We start from the raw sequence: 13,547 nt of genomic DNA, 5'->3' as shown, positions 1-13,547 counted from the left end.
TTTATAAAATTCTACACCAGCAAAATTAGTGTTAATATGTAAGGGAAAGAGAAAAATATTTTAAGACATACCAGTACTCAGAAAATATATCAACTTAAGTACAATTTTTCTGAAAATCACTTGAGGAAGTACTCTAGCAAAAGAAATAGGAATTAGAATGAAGAAAGGGAAAGATGTAGTATAAGAAAAAATATACAGTAACTGGTAAAAATTTAAGTTTAATTATCGATATGGTTGTAAATTGTTAAGAAAGAATTTATAAAATAGAAGGCACAAAAGGTAAAACAGAATTACTTATCCAGCAATTAAACTTCCATGATGTTTCAACAAAATCTACAGGTAGGCAAGTAGAATAAAAACTTTCTAAAGCAAAGGTCTCACCTTTTGGATAAGTAAAGGTGAAGATACTGTGACAATTTTAAAAGTGTTAAGGGAAATAAAGGTTCTTATGTTTTTTAGAAACTTGAGATTCTAGTAGAATAGAACTAGGATTCAGAACCTCCAAATGTATCTCATAGGAATAACAGAAAAGATTAGGACTAGGAATTAATATGGATTCAGGAGAGCAAGGAATCCCGCAGTTCTGTAACACACAGCATGCCCTCCTGGTACTGTGTGACGGGGAGGGGGAGGTAGGAAGAAGCAGAGTTTTACGGCCGTAACCACATATAAAAGCTTAAGTACCCAAATTTCTTTAACTGAAAAACAGTGACATTTAGTATAGGCTGGTTTGAGCATTAGAATAGCAGAATAATTTTAGAGCAAAATCAACTCTGGACATCGTAGGTGGCTTTGAAGGATAATTACATACTAGTAACTATCTGACTTAAGGCAAACAACTAATAATCAAAGGAAAGAGTAGAAGGGCATTTCAAAACAACTAGAAGGTTATTTTTCTTCTAAATGATTGCTTTAAATTGGTATTTAATTTCCTGTGACCTTTCTGTAAAGTATGTTATTAATATTTATGCTAATATCTTTAATGCAAAGTTGTCCTGTTTTCTAAAACTAAAATCTCCTGCACCAAATTGGCTAGCTCTGACTCTCAACTTGGAGATGTGTGGAGAATCCTTTCCTCAGGATAATGTCACTTAGACGGCAGTGCTACCGAATCTGATTTAGGCTTGGAAACTAAAGGCCAGAGATTCTTTTTTTTTTTTTTTTTGTTGAGACAGAGTCTCACTTTGTTGCCCAGGCTAGAGTGAGTGCCGTGGCGTCAGCTTAGCTCACAGCAACCTCAGACTCCTGGGCTTAAGCGATCCTACTGCCTCAGCCTCCCGAGTAGCTGGGACTACAGGCATGCGCCACTATGCCCGGCTAATTTTTTCTATATAGATTTTTAGTTGTCCATATAATGTCTTTCTATTTTTAGTAGAGACGGGGTCTCGCTCAGGCTGGTCTCGAACTCCTGACCTTGAGCAATCCACCCGCCTCGGCCTCCCAGAGTGCTAGGATTACAGGCGTGAGCCACCGCGCCCGGCCAAGGCCAGAGATTCTTAAACTCTCCAGACTAGAGATTTTCAAGAGTCTCTTAGGGTTTTGTTTTTTTAATAAAATTTTTACCATGGAAATTTTCAAACAGAATTCCAAATATATACAAAATTGAAAGAGTAGTATAGTAAACCTTACACACACTTCACACAATTTCAACAACTGTCAACAACATGTGGCCAGACTTGTTTCATCTATACCCCACCTTCTACTTCCTTGGATTATTTTAAAGAAAAACCTCAGGCATGTTGTTTCATTCTGAAGTAGTTTGTTGTCTTAATATTTAATTCTTTAAAGAAGTCTACTTTTTCCTGAACAGGACCACTGTGTGTTTTGAGTATTTTGTTACTACATTTAAAAGTTAGGGTCTGCTTTAAGAATAAAAATGTCAATAATTTTATTAGAACTATTTTTTTTAACAGATACTAATCAAGAGCCTACTATACACTAGACATGAGTATCAATGGATAGAAGTAAATATGCACATTTCGACTTGATGTAGAGTAAGTTTTCTAATAACTAAAACTGAGTTACAAAAGAAGTTTGAGTTGTTTTAAGAGGAGGTGAGACCTTCACCGCAAGGCGTCCAGGCAGAAGCTGGCGGAGATGCTGCATTAGGTTCGACTTGGGCAAGATGCCTCCTGAGGCCTTTCCCATCTCTTTCCTTATTCCTCAATGCCTAATGTCCGTTCTAGAAAGGACTCATCTTCAATCCAACCAGGTATACATATTCACATACTGCATTCAGATGAATTAAGTCATAAATCTATGTTTTTTTGAAAGCTTCAGCTTTGAGAAAATAGTTCCTTTAAAGTATAATGGCAAAACTTAAATGAAGAACACAAATCCTATAAATAACTCACTATATAGAAAGAAAACAACATTGTGAAAGAGAATTATTAATTTAAATTTAACATATATAGTTTGCATTTATATGCTTTATTCTTTTTTAAACTATTTTTTAACTGACAAGTAATAATTGTACATGTTCACAGGGCACATAGTAATGTTTTGATATTGATGGGGTATACAGTGATGTTTCGATACATATAATGTATGGTGATTAGATCAGGATGTAATGTATCCTCTTGAAGCAAGTAACATTTATTTTAGGTTGAAGTAAAAGAGTTATTTTTACAGCATCTCATTCAGGTAATGAGAGAGAAATCTTCTCTTACTCATTGTGTTAGTCTTTCCGTACATTTTAGGTGTAAGCTTGGGAAATTACGTACATTTCTAGTCATAGAAAATCTGAAAAAGATGGGCAGACCTGAGAAGTTAAACCAGGAAAGGGTAACTCATCCACTAGGGCATTTCGATCTCTATTGACTTGCTGGGTCCCTGATATCAGAAAACGGGTAAACTTAATCTTAGGGTTTCACATTTTGGTAGAATGCTTCTTTGACATACAAGATGAAGTCAGAGGCATCAAGTGTTGCCTTAATACTAGAGGAGAAGGGAATATTCTTAAATCAAAATAGTCACTCCATGCCTCGAAAGGAGCTGGCTGTTCATTTGACAGAAATTTCCTGAATGCCTCGAGGACCTGTGCTAGGCATTGAGTCATCAAAGGCAAGTGAGAGAGATACTACCCTTAAGTTGCTTTCACTACCACAGTACACTAGGAGAGAGATACTAATGCAAATGACACAAATAAATAAACCCAGATTTCTCAAATATTCTGGAATGGATGGAGGAAGGAGAGGAGATCATATGTTATACTAAAATAAGTGGCGACTGAGAGCGTGCTGTATTTCACTGAGGGGAGGATGCCAGTGATCCAGGGTCACAAGACAGACATTTTGAGATGTTTTCATCCTAGAGATGATGACTCTATTGAATCTCCCCCTGGGAACCAAAGTTTGCAACAGTCAAATGGCTGCACTGGATTTAGTAATTTATCCTCAAACTCTTACTCCAACAGCCCTTTTATTTAATTAACTGAACTAGGTTATTCTATAATAATTACATATACAATTAGAGTTACCAAAAGTTCCAAGGATTCTTTGTTATAATATCTAGGGGTCTGAAGTTGAAGCAAAACCACTGAGATAAGAAAAAATACTTCAACCTACGTAAGTTAGTAGCATACCAAATAAACAGTATAGTTTAATTTTCTTAGCTCTAAAATAGCCAAATAATACCTTTTTAAAAATGGCAAAGGAGAGTAAATGGTCAAATGAATGATAAAAGCATAAAAATGGTTGTTAGATTCATATATCAGTATTTTATGGCTGTAGCAATAATGAAGATGGGAGCTACTCAGATTAAATAAGAGTGAATCTGCTGTTTAGAAAGGAAAGATATGCATTTTGTCAATTTTCTCTCAAAATTAATCTCAATGCTTATTCACTATTCTGTTGCTTTTCTGTGTTCAGCTATTTATGCTCATTTAAAAATGGTAATAAATATTTCTACAAAGTACACATTCCATTTTGTTGACAAATGAACTAATATGGCTGTCTCTGTATTGGCTATAATAATGGCAACACAAAAACAGTCACCTTCCAACACCAGTTCCTGATAAAATGCTCAGCAAATGAGGAACAGGGGGAATTTCTTTAATATGATACAGAGCATCTACAAAAAAGCCCTATAGCTAATATCATATTTAAGGGTGAAAGATGGAATGCTTTCCCCTTAAGATTGGAAACAGGGCAAGGATGTTTTGTTATTATTAATAAAAGTGAATACCAATCTTATTCAAGACAGTAATGAACATTCTAGTAAGCACGAGAAAAGGAAATCAAAGCATATAGCTTAAAAGAGACAGATGAAATTACCCCTCTTTGCAGATGACGTTTGTCCATGTAGAAAATCCCAAAAACCAGTAAGTCAGTTGAGCAAGGTTGCAGTATATTAGATCAACCCACAAAAATCAATTTTATTTCTATATACTAAAAACAAACATGTACAAACAAAACTTAAAAACACAATAATATTTATAACCATTCCAAAGAAAATAAAATAGGCATATACTTGACAAAACACGTACGGGGTCTTTACGACAGACACGGGTATCTGTGGCGGAGATGGCTGGCAATTGGTTACAGTGAACAAACAAGTAACATACTGAAGACAATGGAAGGCAGGTTTCTCACAGCTAGAGAAGATGTCTACAAATACGGAAAAGATTAGAAAGAACTCTGAAGTGCTGTGTTGGATTAGAAATGGAATTATTGCTATGAATTCATGGTTTTATAGTATGTATAAATACAAATAGATGTAAAAATAGTTACAGATGTATATATTTGTAGGTATGCATGTGGAGACATACCTGTATCTTCGCAGCTCTGTGCACTGAGAGAACCTGGGAGAAATGACAACCCAGCAGCGACAAGCATGCTGAACATCCAGAACTGGGTTTCAAATACCATCCTCTACTAAAAGGAACCAGGGGTCCTTGAAGAATGTCTGATTCCAGGCTTAGGGCAAGGGAGGTAAAAGATGAACAGCAGAATGCCAACTTATAAATGTACAAGGAATAATGGGAATGGAAAATCTCTATTTGATAAACACAGAAGGTTGATTCAGGTAGGAGTTGTCAATGGACTCTAAGAGTGGAAGGTAGAGGTTTGATATGGAAAAGCATATTAAAGTAATACCAGAGTACCTCCCCACAAAATATTAATTACAAAGGAGAAAACGGTGAGTTTAAGGTGGAGAGACTTGGCAATCATCAACAGGACCAGGTGAGCAAGGCTAACATCACGGTGGTGGGACAGGCAACATCATGTGCTTCCTGATATGATGGACTGAGAAGCGCACAGCATCAATCTTGCGATTCCTTGCAGTGGGATTTCTGCAAAGAATTCATGACCTGAGTTGTGTCATGAGGAAACAGGGTTACCTCACATAATGTAAAGCCCACATTCTTTAAAACTGATAGGAACATGAAAAACAGAATTGAAGAAAAATCTAGATTGAAGAAGTCTGATAAGATGGGAAAATTAAATGCAATTAAATGCAATAGATATTTCTGGACAGAATACTGGAACAGAAAGAAAAAAAAGGTCATTGTTGGGACAGCTGGTGAAATCTGAATGAGGTCTATGTATATAGATAGCATGGCATTGTACTGAAGTTGATTTCCTGATTTGGAGGGTTGAATGTAGATCAGACAGAAGTGTGTCCTTGCTCTTTGGAATATGAACAGGAAGAGACAGAAAGACAGAGACAGAGAGAGAGAGACAGAGAGAGAGAACAAAATTAAATGTTAATACTTAAAATACTCACCAATGACTTTAACAAAATAAGCATCTGCTTCAAAGTTATTTTTTAGTGTATGGATGACAAAATCATTCTTTGTATATCCTTTACTTAGGACTACAATATCTAAGATTCCCTGGAAAAAACACAAACAAAAATGGTAAGAACAAGCTACTAGACCAATTAAAAAAGTGATCACTAAAATGCATGGTATGTTATTTATCATGTAAATGTAAACCTTATTTATTCAACCTTTTTAAAATAAAATTACTATTAAAATATTTATAGTACATGCATATAACTTTGAATAATAAAATATAAATAAAATGAAAAACTGTAATTTTAGTCTCTGGAGGTAATTGTTAGCATTTTGGTATATCTCCTTCCAGTCAAATTTGCATGAATTTTTAAAGGCTCATGTTACAGACTACCAGATCCTTTCCAACTATCAGGGAGAGTACCTTTTTATCTGCCCTTGCCACTACTGCACATTACCATTTGTTTTTCCTAAAAAAGGAGGAAGCTTTGCTCATTTTATTGAAGAAAAAAAGGTCAGCTAATTTAAAGTGACATTCCTCTGACTCTTTTCATGAGGTTAGTCATTTATCATATTTTTTTCACATGTTAGCAACTTCGGTTTTTCCTGTAAAATGACTGTTTCCTATTTTTCCAGAGAGTTTTTGGTGACTTATCACTTTGTATGAACCCCTTTATATAAAAGGATATTAATTATCAGACTCTTTCATAGCAAATTTATTTCCCAGATTTAAAAAATTATAAATTTCATTTATGATGTTTTGATGTACAAAAATTAAAAAATGACTTGTAATCAATTCTCTTGATTTTTCTCCTTGTGATATTTCTGCCAGTTACTTTCATGCTTGGAAATTGCTATTGAAAACCAAATTAACACGACATTTGATAGCAGGAGAAAACAGAGGGAAACAAGGGCCTGAATAATTCATATAATTGAGAATAAGCCTCTTATAAAAAACAAAATAAAACAGAACCCAAAATGGGGTAAATGGAGACATAAATGTCCTATTGGGCATTTAACTTTTTAAAATAAATTATCTTACAAGGATTTACTGTGATATATTAACTCCAGAATTTAACATTTTTTTTTTCAGAATTTATTATTTTTCTGAGTGGAAAACTGGCTTTTCACTTTAGAAAGGGGAAAAACAGAACCCTGAAAGCCTTTCACAAGGTCACCTAGCAACCAAAGTCACAAGAATGTGTGGAAATAGATGCTACTTCCAGTTCAAAAAGATAAAAGTGAGTACTGAACTCATTCTTCTGTGATCCTGTGCAGATTCAAGGGTCTGTTATCTGCTGGCTGTGCTGTTGTTTACTGCTGAACATGCAGATTTGCCAGTCTTGCAGCAAGATTCTTTAGTGCTTTAATCCAAATCAGCAAAAATGAGATAAGGGAGGAGTTTTCATATTTGACTCTACTGATCAACCAATAATGTCAGTGAGTTTGTCTCCTCTGACATTTAACATTAAAAGGAGCTTTCCTTAATCAACTCATTTGCTTTTGTTATTGTTGTATACATTTTCTGGGCAAATAGGATGAAGCTAAAGCGAGAGGAAGTAGATGGCAATTAAATTCCAAACACACAGGGCAGCTCTGAACTCACATCTTCATAAATGTCAAAGAAGGTGGCAACCACAGCATCCTTGATTTGATTTAGGTCCGTCAGCTCCCAGTAGACTTTAAACATACGATGTGCCTCCTCACAGCTTGCATTATTACAAGGGACATTCTCCAGCAAAAAGGCCTGTTGATTGCTGTGTGACAAAGGAAAGGCATTTAGTTAACATAACATATCCATATGGTGTAGTGTCAGTTGTGCTGTGTGTGTTTCCTAGAATCAAAGGAGATGGTAAATGGTATATAGTGAAAGCGTACGAAAAAATCCCCACATCTTATTGATTATTGTACTGTCATAAAAAAACTGTTGGTTATCCTTCAATGTTTGGCAGAAATCCTCTGATTTTGTAGGCTAGTTAGTTGCTGGCCTCTCTTCTTTTACATGGAGTTTTCAAGTCCATCCCTCCTTCCTCCTTTGCTACTCCACAGTCATCTACACTGTGCTCCATTACTGACTTCCTGGACACTGTCATTATCCATTTACATGTGTAGTACTCCTCTATGAATATATGCATTTTAACTGGAAAACCCTGATATTCTCAAGTCTTGTAAACCCAAAGCAGTGAATCTGTAAGGATAGAATTCCAGCTGCCATGATAAGCGGTAGGGTAGATATTACACCTTTCACATAATAGAAGCATCATACTTTGCATAGCCACAAAGTCCTCCCTCTTGAATCCTACTTATAGGCAAAGTGGTTATGAGCTTAGATTCTGGAGCCCGATTACCTAGATTCAAATCCTGGCTCTGTCATTTAGCAGCTATGTGACCCTGAGTGAGTTATTTAATCTCTCAGATCCTCATTTGTAAACTGTGTTAGAAGCACACTTAAGATGAAATACTGAATAGAAAATACTTAGAACAATTTCTGGCATCCAGTTAGTACTCAGTGAAAATGTTTATATTACCATCATTCTTATTATGGAGTGCAACACAATGCCATGGAAAAAATATTTTCTTTAGATATAGAGTCAACCTTTGTAAAGTATGATTTTATGTAAGGGCTTCTATTTATAGGTATTTTTCCAATATATTTAAATATTCCTTCATCTTCCTCTATGCACATAAAAAGTAACAGACTATAGGGCTTAAATTCTATTACTGCTCAATTTTTCTCTAATAATTCTTTTAAATAAATTCATAAAGGCAGATTTCTTTTTTTCATATAAAAATATTACTTTGGGTCTGGGTGATTTGGAAAAGGAAAAAAAGACTTAATTATAAGAAAGGAAAATTTCTAAGTGTTTAACGCAGCATGGAAACCCATGTACAAAATATTCAATTTGCATGATGTATACTAAATATATGATTGGCTTTAAACTCTTTTTCTAGATAAAAAATTCCAAAAGAAATAGTTTACAAGACCATTTCTTTTTTTTTTCTTCTTCCATATGGATAGGGATGGGCAAGGACAGACCATTTCTTTAACAAATGAAAAAAATCTCTCACATCATAACATTTACTTGGAAAACTTTGCCGAAGACCTAACATGTAACAGTATTCTTCCACTAGAAAGAATAACTGACTTCTTCTTTGTCTCCTGTCCGAAAACTAATTTTTAAATTCTAATTTATAATATTTTTTCAAGTAACTTACCCATCCTACCTTTTAGCTAAAAATTTTTACTAGATATTTCACAGAGATGCACCACACACTGTTTTGTTGTTAGGAGATTGCATTAAAACATGAGAACATGTGACAGAAACGGCCTTTCTGCAATATTCTACAATCAATGCATCATATTGGTCAACCTTGTGAGCAAGTATGTGCTTCCATTTCCCTGTTCAAAACTATTGCACAGATTTCATTATTGTAACTCTGATCACAATTTCAAATATACACCAACAACCTATAACAAAACCCTTACTGCAATTTAAAACATCATTCCTAATTTTTGATACGAGTTTGTAAAGATTATAATGGAGTTCACTAGCTTCTCTGGTCTTGCATTGTGGAATTCAGGGTCCATAAAAGTTCAGCTCTTTTAAATTCTGCTGAGCTCTACAGGGAGAACCTAGAATCTTACCTTTAAAAATAAAATTCTATTTAAACCCAGGAGAGAAGAACCTTGATCCATTTGGTTTGGAAACCTTTGGGAAGAAATGGTCTTGCTTCTTTTGAGTCAGTTTCTCTATGTGTTCTTGGCAATTACAACTAATGTATCTTTTAAAAAATTCTTTTTTAAAAACGATTATAAAAGTTAGTATAAAATTCAAGTAACAGAAACATTTAAAAAGTCAAAATCCTTCCTTTCCAGGGATAATCATTGTTACTTTGGTGTGCATTGCTCCAAACCTTCTGGCCACATATAAATATGTACATATATCTTAAAAATAATTTGATTGGGTGCTGCTACACATATTTTTCTGCAACTATTTTCTTTCTACTATATAATATAGTTACAAGTAGGGGAAAGGAATATAGCTTGACTGAGGACTTTATTGAAAATTCCCCATTGAGAAGTTGTAACAACTTAAGTCCCCTGTTAGTTACTCCAATGAATTGCCTGTTTCTTCACAGTCTCTTTCTTTCCACTGGCTATCCCATCATATAGCTCAGCCATTGTTCATCTTAACGCTATGCCACTGATGGTCAGGTTGTCACCAACTGTTCTCCATATTACACACACACACACACACACACACACACACGGATACGGATAAGTTATTTTTATTTGGGAACTTGTACAAAGATTTCCAGATGATAGTCATCTGGCCAAAGGATATGCATATTTTATATGTCAACAGATAAAGCTAACTGGCCCTCTAGAAACGTACCAACCTATATTTCCAATAGCGTATGAGTGTGTCTTTCATATCTTGCCAATATCAGTAATATCACTTCTTAAGCTTGCTAGTTGAATAGCCTAAAAATGATCTCATTCTCCTGATTATAAGAGAAGCTGAGTATTACTTTTATGTTTATCAGGTATTTATGTTTCTTCTGAAAATTACCAATTAATAATTTTTTTCTTATTGAGTTTTTAGATCTCTGATTGTTAGGGACATTAGCCCCTTATCTGTTATTCTCATATTCTTATTTGTAAAATGGGAGTAATAATAATATATTACTTCAAATGGCTGTTGTAAGGATTAAATGAGAAAATGCATGGCAAAGTGTTTAGTATTGTGCCTGGTATAGCACTGTACACATTTAATAAATGCTGTTATTATTATTATATATTGTTGTTATTGTTACTTTGATGTTCTGTACACATTTCTTCCCAGTCTTTTATTTTTTAAATTTTATTTATGGTATCCTTCACTAAAGGGTTTTTAATATGTATGTAGTTGTTTATGTCCATATTTTTCTTTATGGCACTATGAGAAATGATAAATGAAGTCCATCAGGCAAATGGAAAATGACACCAGATGACAATCTAGACTTACACAAAAAATAGCATTAAAGGTGTCAAATATGTAGGCAAGTACAAAAGGTTTTTCTTATTATTTAAATTTCTTTAGAGAGAATTGACTTTTAAAACAATCAAACAAACAAAACCCAACATGGTGTGGTGTTAATAATGTAGTAGATGTAAAATGTGTGATAAAATTGTACCAAGAGTAGGAGAAACAGAAATACACTTTTGTAAAATTCTGAAACTATGTGTAAAGAGGTATAATATTGTTTGAAGATATAAAGTTAAAGATGTATAGGCCGGGTGCGGTGGCTCACACCTGTAATCCTAGCACTCTGGGAGGCCGAGGCGGGTGGATCGCTCGAGGTCAGGAGTTCGAGACCAGCCTGAGCAAGAGTGAGACCCCGTCTCTACTAAAAATAGAAAGAAATTATCTGGACAACTAAAATATATATATACAAAAAATTAGCCGGGCATGGTGGCACATGCCTGTAGTCCCAGCTACTCGGGAGGCTGAGGCGGTAGGATCGCTTAAGCCCAGGAGTTTGAGGTTGCTGTGAGCTAGACTGACGCCACGGCACTCACTCTAGCCCGGGCAACAGAGTGAGACTATGTCTCAAAAAAAAAAAAAAAAAAAAAAAAAAAGATGTATAAACCCTAAAGCATACACCAAAATAAGATTTATAGTTAATAAGTCAATAAAAAAGATGAAATAGAATCATAAAAAATATTCAACTAATTCAAATAAAAGCAGAAAGAGGAAAAAAACAAAAAAGAAAACAAATAAGGAGACGGTAGACTTTAACCATGTCAATGTTGACTTGATACATAAAGAGTTTATACACACAAATTAAAAGGCATGGACTGTTGGAATGGACTAAAAAACTAAGACTCAACTATATACTGCCTAAAAAAAACTACCTTAAATCTACCTTAAATAAGGAAAAAGTAAAAGTGATGATAAGTCACCATGAGGAAAGCAAAAAGACAATTCATAGAACGGGAGAACAAATCATACAGCTGATAAAAGACCTGTATCTAGAATACATATAAAAACTCTCACAACTCAACAATAAGACAACTCAATTTTAAAAATGAACTAAGGATCTGAATAGACATTTTCCCAAGAAGATATACAAATAGCCAACATGCACAAGAAAACATGTTCAACAAAATTAGCCATCAGAGAAGTCCAAATCAAAATCACAATGAGATAGCACTTCATACCCAGTAGGATGGCTATAATAAAAAAAGATAGATAGTAACTAGTGTTGGAGAGAATATGGAGAAATTAGAAACTCATACATTGCTGGGAGGGTACGGCAGCTTTGGAAAACAGTCTGGCAGTTACTCAAAAGGTTAAACATAGAGTTATCATTTGACCCAGAATTGCTCTCCTAGGTATACCCCAAGAAAAATGAAAACATATGTCTACACAAAACTCATGTGGATAAATGTTCAGAGTAGCATTATCTATATGGGCCAAAAGGTAGAAACCATCCAAATATCAACTGATGAATGGATAAAGAAAATGTGGTATATCTATATAATGGAATATTATTTGGCCATACAAAGAAATGTATTATACACAGTGGAATCTTTAAAAACATGCTAAGTGACAGAAGCCAGTCACAAAGGACTATATATTGTATGATTCCATTTATATAAAATGTCCAGAATAGGTGAATCTACAGTGATAGAAAGTAGATGAGTAGTTGCCTAGGGCTAAGGGGAGCGGGAGCAAATGGGGAGTGACTGCTAATGGGTACTGGTTTCATTTTGGGGTAATAAAAATGTTCTAAACTTGAAGGTGATGGTTAAATAACTCTGTGCATACATTAAAAACCATTGAATTGTAGACTTTAAATGAGTGAACTGTATGGTAAGTGATTATATCTCAGTAAAGCTGTTACAAATGTTAAAAAACTTATAGCAGGCTAAGGCAAATTAAAAAGAAGACTGGAGTGGTTATATTAATAAAAGACAAGGTAGACTCCAGAACAAAGAATACCAGAATAAAGACAGTCATTTCATAATAAAAAGAAGTCATTTCATCTAGACACATAAAAATCCAAAAAGTTTATGCATCTAATAACACAGCATCAAATTATATAAAACAAAAATTGGGAAACTGCAAGGAGAAACAGACAATTTCAGAACTATAGTCAAAGATTCCGATACACTTCTTTTAATAACTTATAGACTAAAAATATATAAAATCAATGAGAATAAAGAAGATTCAAACAATATTAACCAATTTGACCTGATTGACATTTACTGAATATAACCCAACAATCCCAAAATATACAATCTTTTGAAGTACACAGGAAATATTAATCAAGATAGAGCATATTCTGGATCATGAAATAAGCTTCATTATATATAAAAGAATTCAGGTCACATAAAGTATGTTTTCTGACCATCATGGAATTAAATTAGAAATCAATAACTGGATATCTGGAAAATTTCCAAATGTTCGGAAATTAAATAAAATACTACTAAATAAACCATGAATAAAAAGTAAAATGAGAAAGTACTTTGAACTTAATGAAAATGAAGACACCATATCAAGATATGTGGTATGCCACTAAAGTAGTATTTGGAGAGATATTTATAGCAGTAAATCCCTGTATTAAGAAAGAAGAAAAGTCTAAAATCAAAAATGGAAGTCTCAGTTTCTTCTGTAAGAAACTAGAAACAGAAGAGCAAATAAAATGTGAAGGAGAAGAAAGGAAATAAAGGGAAATCAATAAATTAGAAAACAGGAAAAAGACAGAGACAAATCAAAGAAAACTAAAGCTGGTTCTTTGCCAAGAACAATAAAATCGATAA

The 13,547-nt window shown here is 34.1% G+C and overlaps 1 protein-coding gene across 2 annotated transcripts in view; it reads right to left on the bottom strand.

Annotated features, from left to right (window-relative positions):
- Positions 1-13,547, bottom strand: part of ITFG1 (integrin alpha FG-GAP repeat containing 1) — a 292,249-nt gene that overhangs the window by 86,323 nt on the left and 192,379 nt on the right. For both annotated transcript variants that reach the window (XM_069456742.1, XM_069456741.1), the window contains exons 11-12: positions 7,344-7,494; positions 5,728-5,836 (exon numbers count right to left, since the gene is read on the bottom strand). In XM_069456742.1, the coding sequence (XP_069312843.1) occupies positions 5,728-5,836; positions 7,344-7,494 (260 nt within the window). The remainder of the gene's footprint in view (positions 1-5,727; positions 5,837-7,343; positions 7,495-13,547) is intronic.

This window comes from Eulemur rufifrons, chromosome 23, assembly GCF_041146395.1.
Source record: "Eulemur rufifrons isolate Redbay chromosome 23, OSU_ERuf_1, whole genome shotgun sequence".
In the NCBI taxonomy this organism is placed as follows: domain Eukaryota; kingdom Metazoa; phylum Chordata; class Mammalia; order Primates; family Lemuridae; genus Eulemur; species Eulemur rufifrons.
This window is presented reverse-complemented; position numbering and strand designations above follow the sequence as displayed.